The following is a 20,161-nucleotide window of genomic DNA, read 5'->3' on the forward strand; positions in this document are numbered from 1 at the left end:
GTGTGTGGTCAGCTTAAGGCTCTGCTGTCTATTCACTGCTTGTCACAAGAGATTTGGAGCAAGTACTGGTGATGTTTTTAATCGTGCTGTTCACGGTTCGTCTTGCTAGAATCTCTGACATGGGGGGGATTGCAAAAAGCTGCCTTTGCCAAGGTGGCCAGCCCCACACATAGTGCAGAATACGTTATCAGTCACTAGTAGAGGAAAGATCAGCTGCATGAAAACTTTAGGCAATACTAGTGACTGGTCATTCCTCTTCATGCCTTTTTTCTGGACAAACTTGCACTAAAAGCTATGGTTGTAATAGGTACCCTCACATGATAAAAATGTAACTCCTCTTAAAAAAATATTTAGATTGCAAACACACAGGTACTCCTTAAAGCTATGTTTGACCAGGTTAAAAGCACATACTGGTATTTGATGCACACTAACATGTAAAAAAAAATTATAATTATTTGACATATATAATATGTCAAACGTGAACATTTTTATAGCTTTAAAATGGAGAGAGAAAAAGATTTATACCACCATCAACATTTTATTTTTGTCTGTTTCCCCACTGGGGAGATTTACCCATTGTTTGGGCTGGGGTTCACTGTATTTAGTACAAAAAAAAAATGACAATTTTACAGCTGTCACCACAGCAGAAGGTGAGGGCCAATCCTCTAACAAGGAATACCAGGAATTTCCTCTAATTTCCAGTTGTACCTCCATAATAAAAAGTGACAGGAAATCTCCCCAACAGGGCACAGAAAGCAGCACAAATGTCATAGGAGTTTTACCTATTGCATTATTTTTTTCTTATGATAAAATTTTGGGGAAAAAAAAAGGGGGAGGAAGAACTGGACACCAACTAGGACAGGTAAACAATTACAATTGGCTATTTTCACAATGCATACAAATTTTCTGATATTAATGAATGAATTGTGGAAGTCAACTTAGAGAGAACACATCTTAGTTAAAAAGGCAGAAAAAAACATTTTTGTATAAGTGTACTAAAGCATATTTGTAGCCTATTTCTCACCTCACCCCTTTGACTCCGCTGCTCCTGATGACTCTGGACATGCCACTCCCCCTAGAGGGAGGTGACTGTGAAGTTGTCCTCTGGTATGTTCTCGGGTCCCAAGAAACCACCCTTCAGGTTTGGGGGTGAAAGAACTGGGGGACCCTGGGGGGGGAAGGCTGGGTAACGATAAGTATCCTGGAGCTGCACCATGGAGTCTCTCTGCACAGGGGAATGGGTAATATCACTGATCAAGGGGCAGGGATATGAGGCTCTGTGATGCCCCCTTACCATGTCCAGCGTCTCTTTGTCTCTTTTAGGGCTTGGGATATGAGGGCTCAGGCAGGACACACCCTCTGCTCGCCTGCCCATGAAGTCTGAAAGTAATCCACCCTTACCATCATAAGGTGGACTGCGGGGTGGATACCAGTAGCCAGCATTTTTGCAGCTGGGAGGGTCATAGCGATGGTGCGATGTGGGCTGTGGAGGAAGTTGCTCCCTACAAGAGGGTAAGTGGGGAGGCAGGCTGTGTTTCAGGGGATCACAGGATGAGTGGGGAGGGGGTACAAGTTTTCTTCCCTCCCCTGGCCGCAGCTCAAGTGTTGGGGAGCAGTTAGGGGAAAAGGGCGAGTCTTGTAGCGGGTGATCATACCCCAGTCCAGGTGGGGGTGGTGGAGGATGTGGGGCACCAGTGTTGGTGTTGCCAACTGTAGGGAGATGGGAGAAGTGTTTACTAGGTTCAAGCTCTGTGGAGGGAGGGCCCAGCCCAGGAGAGTCACTCTGGAAGCCAAATGTGCCATCTGAAGGGGTAGATGGATTCATGGAATAAGGTCCAGAGAAATCACAAGGAGGCTCCCTCTCACCCACCCCATACGCCCGCGAGTGGGAGGGCAGAGGTGACATGCTGCTATCTCCACTATAGCAGTCCAGTCCTAAATCTGAGGTGTCCTGAAAGAGGGAGCTGACTGAGGAGGATGGTGGTGGAGCAGGAGGCTTTGGGGAAAATTTAGCTTTGCCTGAACCCCTCTCTTTCTTGTTGGCTGTACAATTTCCACCTCGCCCACCTCTTGGACCCCTGGGCCCACCTCCTCTTTTGGTGGGAAATCCAGATGGAGGGGCAGCAGCAGATGATGATGATGAAGATGGAGAGGATGAAGAAAAGCCCAGGTGGTGGTGGGGTGATGGCTCAAATATATCGGTTTTCTTTCTTCGGCCTCTGCCAGGTTTAGCTGTGTGGTGGAAGAGGACAGTTTGGTTCCAGCTGTAACCGGGTGCAGATGAAGTGTCATTCCAGTCCATCATCAATTTTTCAAGGCTGGAGAGACTAGACTGCCCTTCACTAGAAGAGGCTTCACTGTTGGCTCTGCGATAGCCTGCACCAGGTTGAGTGTACTGAGTACTGTCGGAGGACGACTCTGACATGTTGTCAGTGTTTTGTTTAGCCTTCTGTGGTGTATAGTTGCTTATGTCCAAGATTACATTAGATTCAGTCATGTGGCAGTCAAACCCAGGCCCATAAAGTTGCCCAAAATTATCAGGGCCCCAGTCAGACTGTCCATAACCTTGTCGAAATCCCCATTGTCCTGTTCCTACTGATGCTGGAAAGGTGCGGCTGTTTTCACCTGGAAACATAGGACCAGAAACCTTAGGCAACATATAGCCTGCAGGTGAAGAGGTGCCTGAACGGCTTTCACTCCTAAGTGGTGGATATGGTGGCAACTCTGATGTGCTGAAAAAAGGACTTTTAGCTACATTAGACCCTGAACCTGCTGCTGACATCTGTTGCTGCTGGCTGAAGCTAGTGCTACTGTGGGCGCTGCCTGGTGATGACGGTAGGCTATTACCACCACCAGTGAAGGAAAAACTACAGTCCTTATTCCCTAAGCAGTCAGGTGGAGCAGGGTACTGCTTGTTTGGTGCAAAAATTCCATGACCAGGTATGTTCTGACCAGTAGATCCTGTAAAGGCTCCAAACTGGCCAAAGTTTCCAGAATGTTGGGAATTGGGAGAACGTGACAACAGCTTTTGAAAGGCATCAGATCCACGGCATTCTTGTTGGGTAAGTGACACATAATTTGTGTTTCCCCGGTTGGGAGGGAACGGCTGCCTGGAGGCTGCTGAACTTTGGTATGGTGATTCTGAATTGCTAGATTTCCCTCCCCGAGAACTGGGGTAAGACTGAAGTGCCCTTGGGTTGGGTGAGGCTGATGACCCAGAGAAGGCAGATGCAGATTTTCTTGCTTCTTGTCTCTGTGCAACAGAAGAGAAATCCACAAGGTCAGAAGAGTCATCAGAATCCAACAGCGATCGGAAATAGCCTGTAAAAAGTCCATGGCGATCCTGCCCTCCACTTTCACTATGGGTAACAGATCCTGTTCCCCCATAATAACCTGGACGAGATGGTGAGCCATCGTGCAAGGCAGAAAAACCTGCACGTTCAGGGCCTTGGTAATTGCAAGGTCGATTACCTGACTGACTGCTGGAAAGCTGTGATGCCCATGGACCACTTTTACTCTCACCACCCCAATCTGACACACCTTGGTAGCTAGGTTCTTCTCCCATGTCACCAAGCAGAGCACCATTTTTTCGAGATCTTCTCTTGCGCTTGGGTTTAGCATTAGGGTCTGGTTCAGGCTTTGGCTGTCTCCGTTTCCGTGGTTTCAAAGGATCAACGGTTCTTGGTTTTGATTTCTTCTTCCCAATGCCTTCAAAAAATTCACTAAAAGAACAGCGGGACAGTTCTGCATTGTGGCTATTGCAAGCTCCTCTTCGCCCTGGTCCTCCCCCACGACCTCCTCTTCTTCGATAGCCCTGAACTCTATGAAGGTATTGGGATATATTAGGTGTTCCAGGTGCTTGGTGCACGGACTCTGGTAATGTTGGTGTCCAACAACGAGGAGGTGAGGTTCTCACTGCTCCTTGACTTTGTCGGTTGAGAAAAGCAAGTTTTGCCAGTACATCACTGTAGTCAGATTTGCTGTCGTTAGTGTCTGCAACATAAGAAGGCTGGGGTGATTGTAGTTTTTGCTTTCTTCGCCTCCTTTTCTTCACAAACTCTCCTTCTGAAACTGGTTGAGTGGGCATAGGAGTAGGCTGTGGCAGTAGTGTGGGTTCAACAGGAGGTGGTTGAGGAAGGACTGGTGGTGTATCTCTAGCCAAGACCAAGTTTTTGGGAGGCCGACCTCGTCGTCTCTTAAGAATGATTGGAAGTTCACCAGGTGGAAACACCATTACTACATTACGTCCATTGTTTTTCATCTTTAGAAGGGAAGTGGGACCTGGGCCTGAACCACCAATCAACTCTCCACCCTCCACACTTAGAGTGCTACTGAATGAAGATACTTTATAGCTTGTTTTATTTCTCCTTCCCATTGGCATTGGAATTCTGGCAATCCGAACTACCATTTTGCGTATGCCCCTACGTTTTGGCTTTGGTGGAGGACCCTGCTGTAGATCAACCTCTGCTGTGGGTGGTTTGTGATGGACAGCAGGAACTGGAAATAGTGCATTTTGTTCATTAAGCCGGTAAGCCCTGGGCTCCTCTGGTGTTCGATGATAAGGAGGCATTACAAATGCGCGGGACAGACTGCTCTCAGATGTTCTTGGCCTTCCAGGTCGTCTCCTCCTCCCCCTGCCTGGTCTGTCACTTCTGCGGCCTCTGAAACCAAACCGATGTCCGCGGTTAGAAAATGGAGTTCGTCTAAGGGTTTCTGATGTTTGAGAAAAGAGAGGTAGCATCCACGGTATCTCGTCAATCTGTTCTTCTACGGTACTTTCCTTTTCTTTGTAAGGTTCTTCTATTTGGCTACACTTGTCTACCTCAATGTCATCTTCGTCATCTGAAGATTTATCTTTATCGCCACCCCCTGTCCTTTCCTGCTTTTTAATATCTATAATTAGTTCCTGACTTTCATTTATTTTACCTTGCCCTGCTTCAATTTTCAGATCTTCCTGGTCTTCAGTTTTAACTGCCAATTCCCCCTCCTGCTCTTCATCTGATGACTCTTCTTGCTTACTTTCTTCCTGCTCCTCTCCAGACTGATCTTGTTTATGCTCTTCATGCTCCTCCCCTGATGACTCCTCACCCTCTGTATTCTTTTGTTCCTCCCCAAAACAGGTTTCCTGTTTAAATACTTCATGCTCAGTGGATTCCTCTTCATTTTTACCTTCACGTTCTTCCCCAGACTCCACAATTTCATGCTTGCTCTGCTCATCACCGGATGACTCATCGTGTTCATTTTGATTCACAGTCCTTATTTTGCTTGAACTCTCTCCCACATCCCTACCACTTATATCCTCTTCATCCCTTTCTTGTACACTTTCTATAGGCTCTGGTTCCATCCAGGCAAGAGCTGCAAGCTCTCGAAGAACATTTGAACTGGCAGACTCAGAAGAGTCTGGGTTGGGAGATACAGGGTTTGTTTCTTTATCCACGGTCTCTGAAGGTTTTTCCTCAGGGCTTCTCAGTCCACAAGCAAGGCTTTGAGAAGAAAAAAAGCTGTACTGTAATCCTGGCTCAGCATCTTCAGGCTCTGATTGAGGGCTAGTGACATGGCTGTAATTAAGGCGGACACCACTGGATCGCAGGTCATTGGATAGTTGGCTAAGGTCCTTCATGATATCCATCAAACGTACAACTGGCTGAAGGTTGACACGACCATTGCCACATTTGCTTTTTAATAGAGCGATTATTCCATCAACACCTAATTTGGGAGCTCCTGCTGATGAACGGCAGAAAGATTTGCTTGAACGACCCCAGGAGTGCTGGGATCGATCGTCTTCACCTTGGTGTTCTTGACTGGCAATGGTGGTGCCTGGAAGTAAAAGAAAAAGGGTTATGGTTTTTAAAAATGTGTATAGATTTTATTACAAAATATACATGTAAATGATCAGCTTGATCTATAAATGTGTGATTCTATATGTACCAGAGGTCAACCACATTAGTACATTACATATACTGCTTCCTGCACAGTAGTTGTGCTTTATCAAATCCAAATGGAATAAAAAGGCAGCCATACATGGATCCGGCCCGCTCAGCAGTGACTGGCTGAATTTCAGCCCATGTATGGGTGGGCTGGTTGTACATAAGTTGATCTACCAATCAACTTCTATACAACCAGCCTGTCTGGTGTTTCCCAAATGATCAGTGCCACGGCTATAGCCAGAAACATTGGTCAGTCTGTTCTGACAGAGAAAGCTCCCTGCAGTCAGAGCACAATGGCACAGCAGGAATGATTCCCTCATTCTCCTCTAATGTGTTATTGGGGAAATTGTTTTTTTTTTTTTTTTCTTCTTTCGCTCAACCCACTGGTTGAATAATATAAAAAAAAAGGATCAATGTATGGCCAGCCTTAAGCTGGCCATACATTATACAATTTTCTTATTGGATTTCCTTTAGATTTACCTTCAAGTATTTAGTGCAAGGGCCTGCCTGACTGCATACAAATGGAAAATGTTTATGGTTGACCACATAATCTATGATTTTGGTAAATCTAAAGGAAAATAGTACAAGAAAATTGAATAATGTATGACCAGTCTTAGCCTGAGTTGGCAGACTACCAGAAAACAGTTTATCCTGTGTGGTTTGTATCTTATCTCATCATTCATCTTTAAGCATTGAGACACCATGATTGTAGTGGCTAATCTACAAATGTATATCTCTTTCTTGTATATACAAAGCAATAACATGGTTGAGTTCTTGTCTATTTCGGGGATCAAAATCTTAGGTCCTACTAAACTCAGATGCCTTTTTAGGTAAAAATCAATTAACCTCCCAGTACTATTTATTACTAAACATTTCTAAAGGTGCATTTGATCTAATTTTTAAAATAAGAGTGAATTTCCTGTTTAATAACAATCTACAAATATCCTTTTTAAATAATTGAAGGCTTTGCACACCTTATTTTTCTTTTCCTCCCCATTCTTCTTATAGGCTATTTTCACTGAGGGCAGGGGACTCCATTTCCCTTTACTTCCTGGAGCTCTGGATCTGATTCCTGGAACATGTGACACCGCACATCACCTAAGAGGGAAAATGCCTTTTCCTCGAGGTATTGTGAGACTTCAGTCTACAGCTGAGATTTCTCAGAGTACATCTGTGAGGCCCTGGCTATATCATCAGTGCCTCACTCAACCAGGAAGTGGAAAATGGTAATGGAGGGGAGTAATGTGAGCCTGTTATGTGACATATTGTGTTCCCCACTTTGCTTACTGAGGTTTTAAATTTTTTACATTCAGCATTTATGCCCACCTGACATGACTGGAAGACTGAAAGCTGAACTAAACTGTAAGAAAGATCTATTTTAAAGCAAGCTAGTAGTGGGAAAGCTTGCAAAAATGGTTATTTGGAAATAGCAGGTCCTGTGGCAATCTCTCCAGGTCAAAAGCTGCTGTGGTTGTACACTGGAGTGTATATCTGTAGAGTTTTCAGCAATTCAAACTGGCTTAAGGTCACATGACCTGACATAAGAATTTTTTCCATGGTTTAACAACCCTAACCTGCCTCCATAAAGCCAACCAGATTACAGTAGGCTTAACTTTACAATTTAGATCTAATGTAAAAAGAGGGGTTCAGCGAGCGCTTAAGGGTGGAAAGCAGCTAGAACACTAAAATGGAAAACCTATAACCTTCTAAAAATGAACATTAAACAGGTAGTGCAGTGCTAAAAAAATAGAATAAAATTAAATAAAATAGTATGACGCAAATATCTAAAGTTTAAGTACACATTAAGGATAGCCAATAAACCATAGAAAATATTATGACATATAAATGTAGTCCGTATCAAATGAGTGATGTATGTCCCAACAACTATGCACTATGTATAAGTAAAGGGATACATCAATGTCCAAATAAGTGCAGAAAGTGATGTTGGTATCAATATTCAAAACAGGTGACTTCTCTAATCCCAGTGACACCTGTAGTCCGGTGACGTGCACGAAAATGGTAAAATTGCACACTCACCAGAGGCGCATCCTTCCCAGGACAGAGGGGACCACGGGCTTATTTGATTTAAACACGCATTCATATTGTGCCTCTGGTGAGTTTGCAATTTTACCATTTTCGTGCACGTCACCGGACTACAGGTGTCACTGGGATTAGAGAAGTATATGGACATTGATGTATGCGTTTACTTATAAATAGTGCATGGTTGCACTATTTTGCTAGTTCTCCCACTTAGAAATCATGGAGGGGTCTGAAATTCACATGGTAGGTGCATTCCCACTCAGAGACAGAATTAAAAAAAAAAAAACTCAGGAAATCACATTGTATGATTTTTAGAGAATTTATTTGTCTTGCACTGCTGAACATAAGTATTTGAACACCTGAGAAAATCAGTGTTAATATTTGGTACAGAAGCCTTTGTTTGCAATTACAGAGGTCAAACGTTTAATGTAGTTTTTGACCAGGTTTGCACACACTGCAATAGGGATTTTGGCCCACTCCTCCACACAGATCTCCTCTAGATCTGTCAGGTGTCGCTGAGCAACACGGAGTTTCAGCTCCCTCCAAAGATGTTCTATTGGATTTAGGTCTGGAGACTGGCTAGGCCACTCCAGAACCTTGATATGCTTCTTACAGAGCCACTCCTTGGTTATCCTGGCTGTGTGCTTTGGGTCGTTGTTATGATGGAAGACCCAGCCACGACCCATCTTCAATGCTCTGACGGAGGGAAGAAGGTTGTTGCTCAAAATATCACAATAAATGGCCCCATTCATCCTCTCCTTAATACAGTGCAGTTGCCCTGTCCCCTTCGCAGAAAAGCACCCCCAAAGCATGATGTTACCACCCCCATGCTTCACAGTAGGGATGGTGTTATTGGGATGCAACTCATCCTTTTTCCTCCAAACACAACGAGTGAAGTTTAGACCAAAAAGTTCTACTTTGGTCTCATCTGACCACATGACTTCAGACGGGTCTGGACATGTGATGACTTGAGCAGGGGAACCTTCCGTGCAATGCATGATTTGAAACCATGACGGCGTAGTGTCCTTGTGCCCTTTGAAACTGTGGTCCCAGCTCTTCATGTCATTGACCAGCTCCTCCCTTGTAGTTCTGGGCTGATTCCTCACCTTTCTTATCAGTGATACCCCACGAGGTGAGATCTTGCATGGAGCCCAAGTCCGAGGGAGACTGACAGTCATCTTTAGCCTCTATCATTTTCTAACAATTTCTCCAACAGTTGATCTATTTTCACCAAGCTGCTTGGCAATTGCTCCATAGCCCTTTTCAGCCTTGTGGAGGTCCACAATTTTGTCTCTGGTGTCTTTTGACAGCTCTTTGGTCTTGCCCATGGTAGTAGTTGGCATCTGACTGTGGGGTGGACAGGTGTCTTTAAAGAGCTCAGACAGGTACTACTAAGTTAGATTAATGAGTGGAGTAGAGGTGGACTTTTTAGGCACAGTAACAGGTCTTTGAGAGCCAGAATTCTTGCTGTTTCTTAGGTGTTCAAATACTTATGTTCAGCAGTGCAAGACAAATAAATTCTTTAAAAATCATACAATGTGATTTCCTGAATTTTTTTTTTTCAATTCTGTCTCTCAGCATGGGAATGCACCTACAATGTGAATTTCAGATCCCTCCATGATTTCTAAGTGGGAGAACTTACAAAATCGCAGGGTGTTCAAATACGTCTGTTCCTCACTGTATGTCATATTTTCTATGGTTTATCGGCTAATCTTAATGGGCATTTAAACTTTAGATATTTATGTCATTTTATTTCATTCTATTTTTTAGCACTGCACTACCTGTTTTATTTACAATTTAGATCTGCTTAATATATGGGTCTAGAAGAGGTGATGAATGTGCTCAGCATACATTTTACAGCAACAACTACAAAAAAAAAAAAAAAAAAAAAAAAAAGAAGAATAAAGAATTTCATCACTACTTACTAGGTACCCGCAATGTTAAAAGGTACTTCTGAGCAAGAAAGAAAAGAGAACTAAAGACTTCAAAAATAGTTTTTCAGCAGAGACTGTAAATGTTACCTGGTAGTGGGTAACTGATGACAGCAAAAACTAGGTGAAACCACTTTCTGATTTGCGAGTAAAATCAGTTTCCGCGAGTACAGGACGCAGGCTTTTTTTAAATGCTTACAACTGAGTTAGAAGTAGCTACTTTCAGGTGACTGAACACTGGTAAAAAAAGCTGCTGGGACATCCCTCATATAACCCCTTCCAATCCAGTTAACCTCAGTTTTCTAGCAAGCAATGCAGAGATGACAAGAACTAAGGCAAGGGCCTGGTATACTCTACTTCAGGAAAATTTTTAACAGGCAAGTAAAAAATCCTATTTTTCTGATTGTACAGTACAGAACAAAGGCTTCTTTAACCATTTGCCATCCAAAGGCGATATATGCACATCCTGGACTTCAAGTGGTTTAAACAAGCTCATGGTTGCTGCCAGGTGCTTGGTACAAAAGAGATACCAGCAACTGTAGAGATGCCTGATCACTTTTACTGTACTGAGGTTTCCGACACCCCCCATCCCCTCTACCACTAATGAACCCAGGAGTGACAGGTATTTTGTCACATCCAGGTTAAGAGCTGTCATTTCCTGGTTACTGTAGCCAGGCAAGCAGCTAATCAAGCATGATCTGACAGGCCCGTTATTCAGGACCATGGCTTCAATGACCATGCCATTAAAGGTAGCAACCAAGAAGCAAGATGGAACATTAGTTGTTTGGAGAGCAGGTCTCTACAATCCATAGGGGCTCAAGGAGCGTCGGACTATGCTTGAGTACCACATTCTCTGTGCCGACTGACAGACGAGAATCATTGGACTGCCGTCCATCTTGATCCTGCAAGGAAGGCAACTGCAAATCTTAAGGACATGTCCACTCAGAACTCCCTAGGGTCCCTGCACCTGGGAACAAACCTGTCCAAATTTGTTGTTGAATCTGAACATCAGAAAGTCCAGCCAGTCGTTGCCGAAATTCAGCAAAGGGCTTGAAAAACCTATGAATGGATGGTGCTTTCCTCCAGATCCAGACATTGAATGCTAAAGATAGTCCACTTTCCAATCTTCCACACCTGGAATGCAAAAGGACAGGGCCAGAATGTGAAGCATCAAGTCTTTTAGAGTGGTGTGATGCCTGATAACGCCTTGATGATTGATGTAAGCTAGGGCCGTGGTAGAATCCATCTTCCAACTGGATTCTCAATCTGGGGTCCTTTTAGAAGAGTCATTCAGCATTGAAAGGCCAATCGTACTGACCTGAGAGGGTGTCCAGGACTGAACCACAGCCTGACAGGCTGTCATTCGTCTCAAGAATCCTATATGATCGAGGAGAAAATGTGCTGCTCCAACTCCTGCACTAGGTTAGAAAGTGATCACACCACAAGACTGGCCCTGAGGGTCAGGTGCATGGGACGGTTCTGTCTGGCCCACGCTGCCAGAATGTTGAGTTGCAACAGTCTGGAGTAAAATTGGGTATATGACACAGTCTCAAAGGAGGCAACCATGAGCCTGAAGACTCGCATATGCAGATATAAATAGATGGCCACTTCTGAGCCCAGCGGCACCAGTCATGAAAGCAGAGGCACAGAAACTCTTCCCACGCCAAGAAGATTCTGGACAGGGCCATGTCTGAGTCAAACCCAGATACTCCAATATCTGAAATGGGTCCAGCAGTGACTCTCAGATTGAGAATCCACCCAAATTAGGAGATTGTACCATCTGATGCTTCTTGACCACCAGGGACAGAGAAGACTGGTTCTTCAGCAGATTGTCCATGAACCCCACAACATGAATTTTCTTAGTGTGGAGGAGCTTGTAAGAAACCAAAAACCTTGTTGAAAACTCAAGGGGCCATACACAGACAAAATATAAGGGTGACAAACCTGTGCTGTTGAGCTCCCACTACCAACTGTAGATAACATTGGTGTTTTGGAAGGATGGGAATGTGCAGATAAGCATCCCTGATGTCTACAAAAGCCAGAAAATTTCCCGGAAGGGGGAAGACAACGGCTTACCTCATACTTTCCATGCAAAACTTTTGAACCTGCAGGAACAAACTGAGAATCTTTGGATCCACAATATGCCTGACTTCTCCATTCAACTTTGGAAGTAGAAACTTTGAAATCATGAAGTCATTCGTACTGGGGTGATGACCCTCTAAGACAAGAACTGCTGCACAGTAGTCAGGAGACCCGTCTATTTGGAGGCAGGGTATGTTTAACAGCATGAAGCAGGAAGGGGCAGAGTGTGAAACTTCAAATTGTAGCCCTGGGAAACAATCTGAAACCATCTGTCAAAGATTTGTTGGGACCAGAAAGCCGAGAGGGCCAAAAGATGTCTCCCCTTCCCCACTCCAAGAAGTGGGGATGCATCATCACTGTGAAGAGGCCATCATTGACTTGGAAGGCTATATCTTATTACAAAAGCATGTTCAGGTCTTAAACCTGGCATTGGAAAAAGGAGGGATGAAAGGACTTTTAACCTCAGAACGACAAAACCTACTGGTATAGACATGAGCCTTTTTCCTATGGAGTAGGAGTGTTCTCTTATCCCATCATCTCCTTAATGTACTTATCCAAGCAGCGACAAAACAGGTGTTCGCCTTCAAAGGGTAACCACTCAAAGTATTTATTGCATGGGAGCACAGCTGTCCAGCATTGAAAGCAGAGAATCCTGTGCATGTCGATAGAAAGAAGAGACATCCTGAAAATTTGGTGACATGCATCTGCCAAAACATTCACAAATTTAAACGCAAGGTCATAGGTAAAAGGTCCAGTTGACTGTAGACAGAAGAATCTGATCCCTTATCCAGGCACTTGTAATCAGCCATAAGTGATAATAAAATGTCCCGCAAAAAATGTCCACAATAGTGGGAGAAGATGGGTGCCGTGGTGCAAACTGTAGGTCTACAATAGCATTGTGTCTCCAAGGATCAGAAGAGAAAGGGAAAAGTTTCATAATTGCAGTGACAGCCTTGGAGCAGGTTAGCATCACCCCTATGCTGGCGCAGTCGTGAGCAACTCAGGAGACAGGGTACAGCTGCATTTTGCTATCACTCCCTGGAGATTCAGCAAAAAAAAAAAAAAAGGGTAAAAGACACCTACTTGGCTAAGTGTCTTTCACAAGATTTCTTTTCTTTGTTGGTGTGACATTTGTGGTGACACTCACCTCCACTGAGGTTAGCACCAGGATCACCAAATTGTTGGATCCCACAACCATTTCTTTTTTTCTTATTTTGGACATGTAGACATGGCTCAAAATAAAAAACATCCCCAGCCATCCAAGTCTCAAAAACATACTCCTGCAAAGAAACAACAGTCGCAGCACAGAAAGTGAACACCCTGGGATAGATATTTAGAAGGCTACCGCCCTGCACTCACCGCATTATTAGCGGAAATAAGGGGGATAAACCCATTCCTGGCTTCACCCTTCATGGTGTGAAACTGGGAGTGGGCGGGGCTATATGAAGTTTGCTCCAGCAACCAGTGTCCAATCACCTGAATGCAGCTGCATATAACCCAACTGTAAGACTTTAAATAAACCTGTGTCCTGTACTGTAAAATCAAGCAATTTATACACTACTGCATGAGCATGAAGACACCAAAGAAATAAATTTAATTCCGGTCTCCTTGTACTATGTAACAGTGAAAAAGACAAATTGAGGTGTGTACTTCTATGAACATTTTTTTTTTTAATCAGAGGGCCCATTGGAAGGAGTAGTAATTTAAAAGTCAATTTTCCCTAAAGATAAATTACAGGTATATTCATCAAAATATAAATGCATGAGGTGACTGTAGTAATGCAAAAACCTAGCAATAACTTATTTCATTTTGATGTAATATACACTTACTTTCTTGCCTTTCCTGCTTTGCACTTCGCCCACTGTACTTGTGATCTCTGAGGAAAGAACAATATCATCATTAAACTATCAACCATATAACCAAAAGAATAGATAACAGGAAAAACAGATGGAATATCTTAGGAAGTCAAAAGTTTTACTCAATATCCAATCAGTATCTACTCTTTTTTTTTACCTTATAAAACTACAGGTACCTAAAGACATGGGGTAATAGTATATCCAGCTAACATTAGAGTGGAAAAACAACTGGTTTGGGTAACTATCATCCTCTCAAGTCAAAAGGCAGCGTGACTGAGAACAAAAATGTTTTTTACTCGCCACTGACAGAATATACATCTGATGTTCTGGAACAGATATAAGCTAGATTTACACAGTTTAAAATTAACCTGGCCTGATTTAAAGTGTCTAAAGTGAAACTTTTGAAGTGCAGGCTACCAAGTTAGTTTTTAGTCACTTTGTCACCAGAAACTTTTTTTTTTTTTTCCAGTTTTTGCACACGTTAAAAACATATGCTTTAGGCCTGAAGATTTAAACCTGCTAAATATTTTCTGAAAGCAAAGACCCTGAAGAATAAAATAGGGGTAACTGCAATGTTTTGTCACATTTTTGCCCACGGTTATCAAATGCTAATTTTCAGTAAAATATGCAATACAGTTAATTTTAGTGCACACACACAATAAATCACCCAATTTTTTTGCAAAATATAACAGATGGGTTTACAGCAAGTAAATATATACCAACATGTCAAGACTAATAACTGCAACAAACTTTGTGAAATGGCGACAAACTTCAGCACCTAAAATTGTCCAAAGGCAATACTTGAAAAAAAAAATCTAAAAAAGTGAACAGTTTAGAGCTATGAATGATGCCCCTAGAATTTCTGCTCTCACTTCAACATTCTCAACGATACCTCACACATGCGATGCAATTTTTTTCCCAGACATAAGGTGCACCTACTGCATGCATTTAGGTTGAGTGTATATAGTGTACGTGGGAGCAAGGGAATTTAAATGATGTTATATTTTGATGTATTTAAAGTGGTTCTAAAGGCTCAAGGTTTTTTACCTTCATGCATGAAGGTAAAAAACCTTCTCTGTGCAGCATCCCCCCCAATACTCACCTAAGCCCCCTCATGATCCAGCGATGTGCACTGGAGTCTCGACTATCCCAGGATTCCCTTTTCTCATTGGCTGAGACAGAAGCGCGAGTCATTGGCTCCCACTGCTGTCAATCACATCCAGTGAGCCAATGAGAAGGGGGCAGGGCCGAGAAGTAGCTCCATGTGTGAATGAACACAAGGAGCAGAGGGTGCCCCCAGAGCAAGCTGCTTGCTGTGGGGGCACCCGACAGGAGGGAAGGGCCAGGAGAGCATGTGGGGGACCCGAGAAGAGGAGGATCCAGGCAGCTCTGTGCAAAACCACTGCACACAGCAGGCAAGAATAGACATGCTTGGCATTTAAAAAAAAAAAAAGCCTTTATAATCACATTAATAAATTTTTTTTTTTTTTTTAAAACACTGAATTTTATTGCTATCACTTAGGTGAGCAATAACCCCCCCCCCCCCCCCCATATGTGATAACAGACGAACGGCAGGTCCTCAATATTGTGACATAAGTAGTCCTTGGAGCTTCATGGACTCCAATACAAGGCTGTACACAGAACCTTCACTTGCTGCAAGTTAAGATTGAGACCCTACTGATGCAACACCCAATGTCACTCAACTGTAATATTCTGTAATGCACTGGAATTTGACAGATATAAGATATATTGTTGGGCTTAGCATTAAAGTGGAATTCCAGTTAAAAATCAAAATCTGCTGTGCGTTAGTAACTAAAACTTTTAGTTATATTATGCATTATCTTAGTTGCTGATTGTTTAGATTAGAAACAGCAGTCTAAGCTAGATAATCGGTCATCTCCCAAGCCGAACTAACAACGGTGTGCCTGTGCAGCTGAATGTGGCTGATCCAAGGCAATTCCTTAAACTGTTGTCAGTGTCTGTGTAATCATTTATGCACAGCGATGAGTGTGTGACACCCCCCCCCCAATGCCAATGACATAAGATAAACATTGATGGCAGTAAGAGAGTTAAAGGTGAACTACAGGCAGCTAAAAAATGCAAATGAATGCAACTCTAATCTATAAAAGGTTTAGTTCACCTTTACAGAAAAAAAATTACATTATTTTTAATGCAATCAGTGCAAGTACCTAAAGTTGAGCACTGAGTGACAGGTTTGAATGCAACAGTAGGCTGCTTCTTCTTTTGCTACCCAGACATAACGGAGGGGTGTTGAGAAGACCTGCCACTTAAGATAAACTGCAGCAGGAAATCATCAGGTCCCCTCCTCTGCTAGACCAGGCTGTGCTGGGTGGCAGAGCTGTGTAAATCTCAGGACTGGATGGACAGAAATACAAATACTTTGGCAGGTTAAATAGCTCATGTACAGTATATGTATTCCTTTTATGTATTTAGCCATTTACTTGGAGCAGCTCTACAGGACTGTAGTATCACCTTTGAGGGTTTAAAAACAAGAAAATACACCACAAATAAAGTAAAACATATAGCCTGTGTTGGCATATCCAGTAGCTTCAAAACTTATTTAGTGACTCAAAAGTAAGCACATCAGTTTTTCTGACCTCACAGTATTTGTTGTTTACTGGTTCTGGGTTCAAGACTTAAAGTACCGAAGCCAGGGACAGCCAAGGTGCTACCGATTTCACAGAAATTCTCTATGTATGGTCTTTTATCTAATAAGTTGAGGGAAATTAAAATTAGATAAACATTGTAATTAAGATCATGCATGTCCAATACAAAGAACATTTGGGAATTGCCAGCAAGTGCTAGAGGAGAGCATACGTGTGCAGTAAGATAGAAAGAACTACACATGCCTAGTGTAGATTTTCCACTGACAGGGGTGCTTACAATGATCAACTTTTATGTAAAGCCATTAAAAAAAAAACTGTTGCTGTAACTGAAAAGCGTGAGCAGAAGTTTTGCTTCAATTTTTTAGAGTATCTATATCTGCTAGTATGTCTAGCACTCCCCTCCCCCAGACTGACAATGCTGCTGTCCAAAGGTGCCCCTGTGCTCCTTCATCCAGAGTGGTGGCACTCTAATACAGGAGGTTTGTTACTGGCCAGATAACCAGGTGAAAACAGAAGGGGGAAAACGCCTAAAAGAAAAAACCTAATGCAGCCACCACATCTAAAGATTGGTAAGCTGCAAAAGATTTAATTTTTGGTTTTGGGTTTAACCACTTGCTGTATTGTCTTTGGATGGGAAGGGTGATATCTCAGTCTTTTGCTTTTAAGGGCACTGAAAGGGGGCAGTGTTTTTGTCTTTTCAGCTGGCAATACGAGTGGCTAATTAGCTGCTAGATCACGTTTACATGTGGTGGGTCCACCCCCCCTCTGCCAGATGACTATAGATATGTCCAAGGACCAGAACTTCCCTGATCATCTTTATGGTCTAAGAAACCGGTAGCAACAAGTATTTTGTCACTACTGGCTTTGGTCGAACATAAACAGACCATGCTGGTCTAATATAAGCAGACGGTTACCAACTAATCGGTTTGATTTGATGCTTTAAAGGGCAGAGGAGAGATCAGGGATCTCTCCATAAAGAGGACCTGTCACTGCTCCAGATATCACATAGGATGTTAAAAGATAGTGTAAAAAAAAAAAAAAAAAATTAAAAGCGCCCCCCCCCCCCCCCCCACATGCTCACGCGCAAAGGCAAATGCATACGTGGGTCGCACACACATGTAAATGACGTTTGCACCACACAAGTGAGGTATCGCCATGAACGTTATAGCTAGCACAATAATTCTAGCACGAGACCTCCTGTGCAACTTAAAACAGGAAGCAGTAAAGGCCTTTAAAGTGTCGTCCATAGAGATTTTTAGGTGTCGTCATTTGTCACCATTTCAAGAGTGTGCACAATTTTAGACTGTAACATGGTGGGTATCTATTTAATCGACATAACATCTTTTATATTTTACCAAACAATTGGGCATTATATTGTGTTTTTTGGCATTAAAATTAAAGTATAATTTAAAAAAAAAAATGTTTGAAAAACTGCTGCACAGATGCTATGTGACTGCAGCACCGCCCATTTTATTCTCTAGGGCCTCTGCTTAAAAATATATATGTTTGGGGTTCCAAGTAATTTTCTAGCAAGAAAATGGTAATTTTTACATGTAGGAGATGAATGTCAGAATTGGCCTGGGGGTCAAGTGGTCAAAATATTTTATGTAGGAAAGAGATACACTACCAAAAGTTAAGTGAGTAACTTGCCCTTCGCTTCCTGACATTAATTGCATACAGAAGGCTCAATTTGCAAAGCTAACACAAGCATAAAAATACTTATTTTCCAAAGAAAGTGCCAGTTATTTTCAGTCCAATGAGATTTGAAAATTGCCATCACATGGGTGAAAACAGAGTGCCTTAGGCTTGTGTAAAGCTTTGTAAGTTAAGCCTAGAGGATTTATGAGCAAACTAGGAAAAAACTTATGCTGAAAAAGTGATCTTCAGGTATATTTTCCACCTTCGTATGAAACGAGGATTAAAGGTATCCTCTGGTTAGACAGTCTAGGAGTAAACACTTGCCATAGTATGACAAAGGAGGCATTCTGCTGTGCAATGGGACCCAAAATGAATGAAGCCTCCAAGAAACTGTACAGTAGGGCAATGAGTGGAGAAAGGGGCAGAAATGAAAGGATCTTTAATTCAATCAAGTCAGACACATCTGAGATGACCTGCTGCACTTAGATATAATGTAGCAGAAAAAGTTCAGAACAGTTTATTTTCGAAGCTAAAAGTATATCTTGGATTTCCAAATATTGCCATGAGGGGAGAGTGCTTAGAAGAAATGCTATACCCAAGTAAGAATTTCATATGGTCGGCAATTAATAGGTTTTCACTTCCTTAGGTGGTATGGCAAGTGACCATGGAACGTTTATTAAGGGAGATGCTAGAGGATTCCTATTATGGAAGATAAGAGTAGGCAGTGCCATAAGCATTGATGGTCCCTGTAAATTAACATGCCAGCCCTGTATCTTTTAGGAAGAGACAGCAATTCTGTGCTTATTGACCTATGGAGGAAAAACCAAAAAAATTTCAGAAATAGTGTGAGAATGAAACATTGTCACACATTTTCTTATTTTTTTTTTTTAAACTCCCTAGCGGTATTCCCGAGTGTAGCTCGGGGTAAAGTTTCAGTACCAAAAGCGGTAACCCCGAGCTACACTCGGGCTTACCATGCGGCGTTGCTCAGGGAGTCCCTGCAGCGCTTACCTTGTCCTTTGCTCCCGCGATGTGTCCCCTGCAGTGTTCCCGGCCATCTCCTCCGGCCGATGCCGGCATCCGTGTTCTGTCCCCTGTGAGCGTTGGGACGTATGGGGGCCGGAACCGGCGGCAAATTTAAAAAAATGTAATTTTCTAATAAACTAAAATAATATAGTAAAACATTACTGTATCAAACCATTTCATATACATTTTGTCCCTAATGCTTTGTCCTGTGCCCTGCCTGCATTTTGACTGTTCTTTCTGCCTGGAAACTTAGAACAGTCCCTGTCGTACAAAAAGCGCCCCTTTAGGTCAAAAGCGGTTTTAGACCAGCTAGAGATCAGCGATAGTAAATCAGAACCACTTGCAGAATTGAGTGATGATTTGTGGGGAAATTCGTCATCAGACACTAAAAACGATTTTGCGCCTTTGCTCAGTGATGTGCGAACTTGGCGCTATATTTCAAATTTCAGTGTTTTTGGTTTGATTATATTATTGAATTTATTATTATATTATTTTTTATGATTATTTATTAAATTATAATTTATGATTTTGTGTTTCAACTTTTATCCTACCCGGAATGTTTACTAGACTCTTGTTCGGACAGATTTCAGTGAATTATTCCTAAAAATTACAAGCCTACAATAAAAAAAAAAAAGACATATTTCCATGCAAAAAATGTACTGCTTTCAGCACAGAAATATGGACATAATCATACTGCTAGGGAGGTTAATCAAAATGCTTAATAATGCACTGTTTATTATTTACTGGCACAACTGGCCTGACCTGATTATGTACTGATTCGAGTTCATGCTCCTTTGTACTTTGTAGACTGAAACCTTAACTAAATATTCTGTTTTTGGGGGGTATTTTTGCTTTAGGTTTTATATTTTAACTGCTGAAAACCAGATTATAAAACAAAATATTTATTTAAGATGGAATAAGTATACACACTATACCTCGCTAAATGGTTAGATAAGGAGAACTTCTTTAGTGCCCATGATGTAACAAACATTATAATACTCCTGTTTAAAGCCCAATACCAAGCACAATAAACT

The 20,161-nt window shown here is 42.3% G+C and overlaps 1 protein-coding gene across 3 annotated transcripts in view; it reads right to left on the reverse strand.

The window, feature by feature from the left end:
- The window catches only part of AHDC1 (AT-hook DNA binding motif containing 1), a 148,982-nt gene that overhangs the window by 37,960 nt on the left and 90,861 nt on the right, over nucleotides 1-20,161 (reverse strand). For 2 of the 3 annotated variants that reach the window (XM_089686252.1, XM_089686250.1), the window contains exons 3-4: nucleotides 13,810-13,856; nucleotides 1,025-5,817 (exon numbers count right to left, since the gene is read on the reverse strand). In XM_089686252.1, coding sequence (XP_089542378.1) covers nucleotides 1,076-5,817; nucleotides 13,810-13,856 — 4,789 coding nt within the window. In that variant the 3' untranslated portion in view covers nucleotides 1,025-1,075. The remainder of the gene's footprint in view (nucleotides 1-1,024; nucleotides 5,818-13,809; nucleotides 13,857-20,161) is intronic. The other variant, XM_089686251.1, reaches the window with a different exon arrangement.

This window comes from Staurois parvus, unplaced genomic scaffold, assembly GCF_062004578.1.
Source record: "Staurois parvus isolate SC_StPar_1 unplaced genomic scaffold, SC_StPar_1.0 ptg000394l, whole genome shotgun sequence".
NCBI classification, from domain to species: Eukaryota; Metazoa; Chordata; class Amphibia; order Anura; family Ranidae; genus Staurois; species Staurois parvus.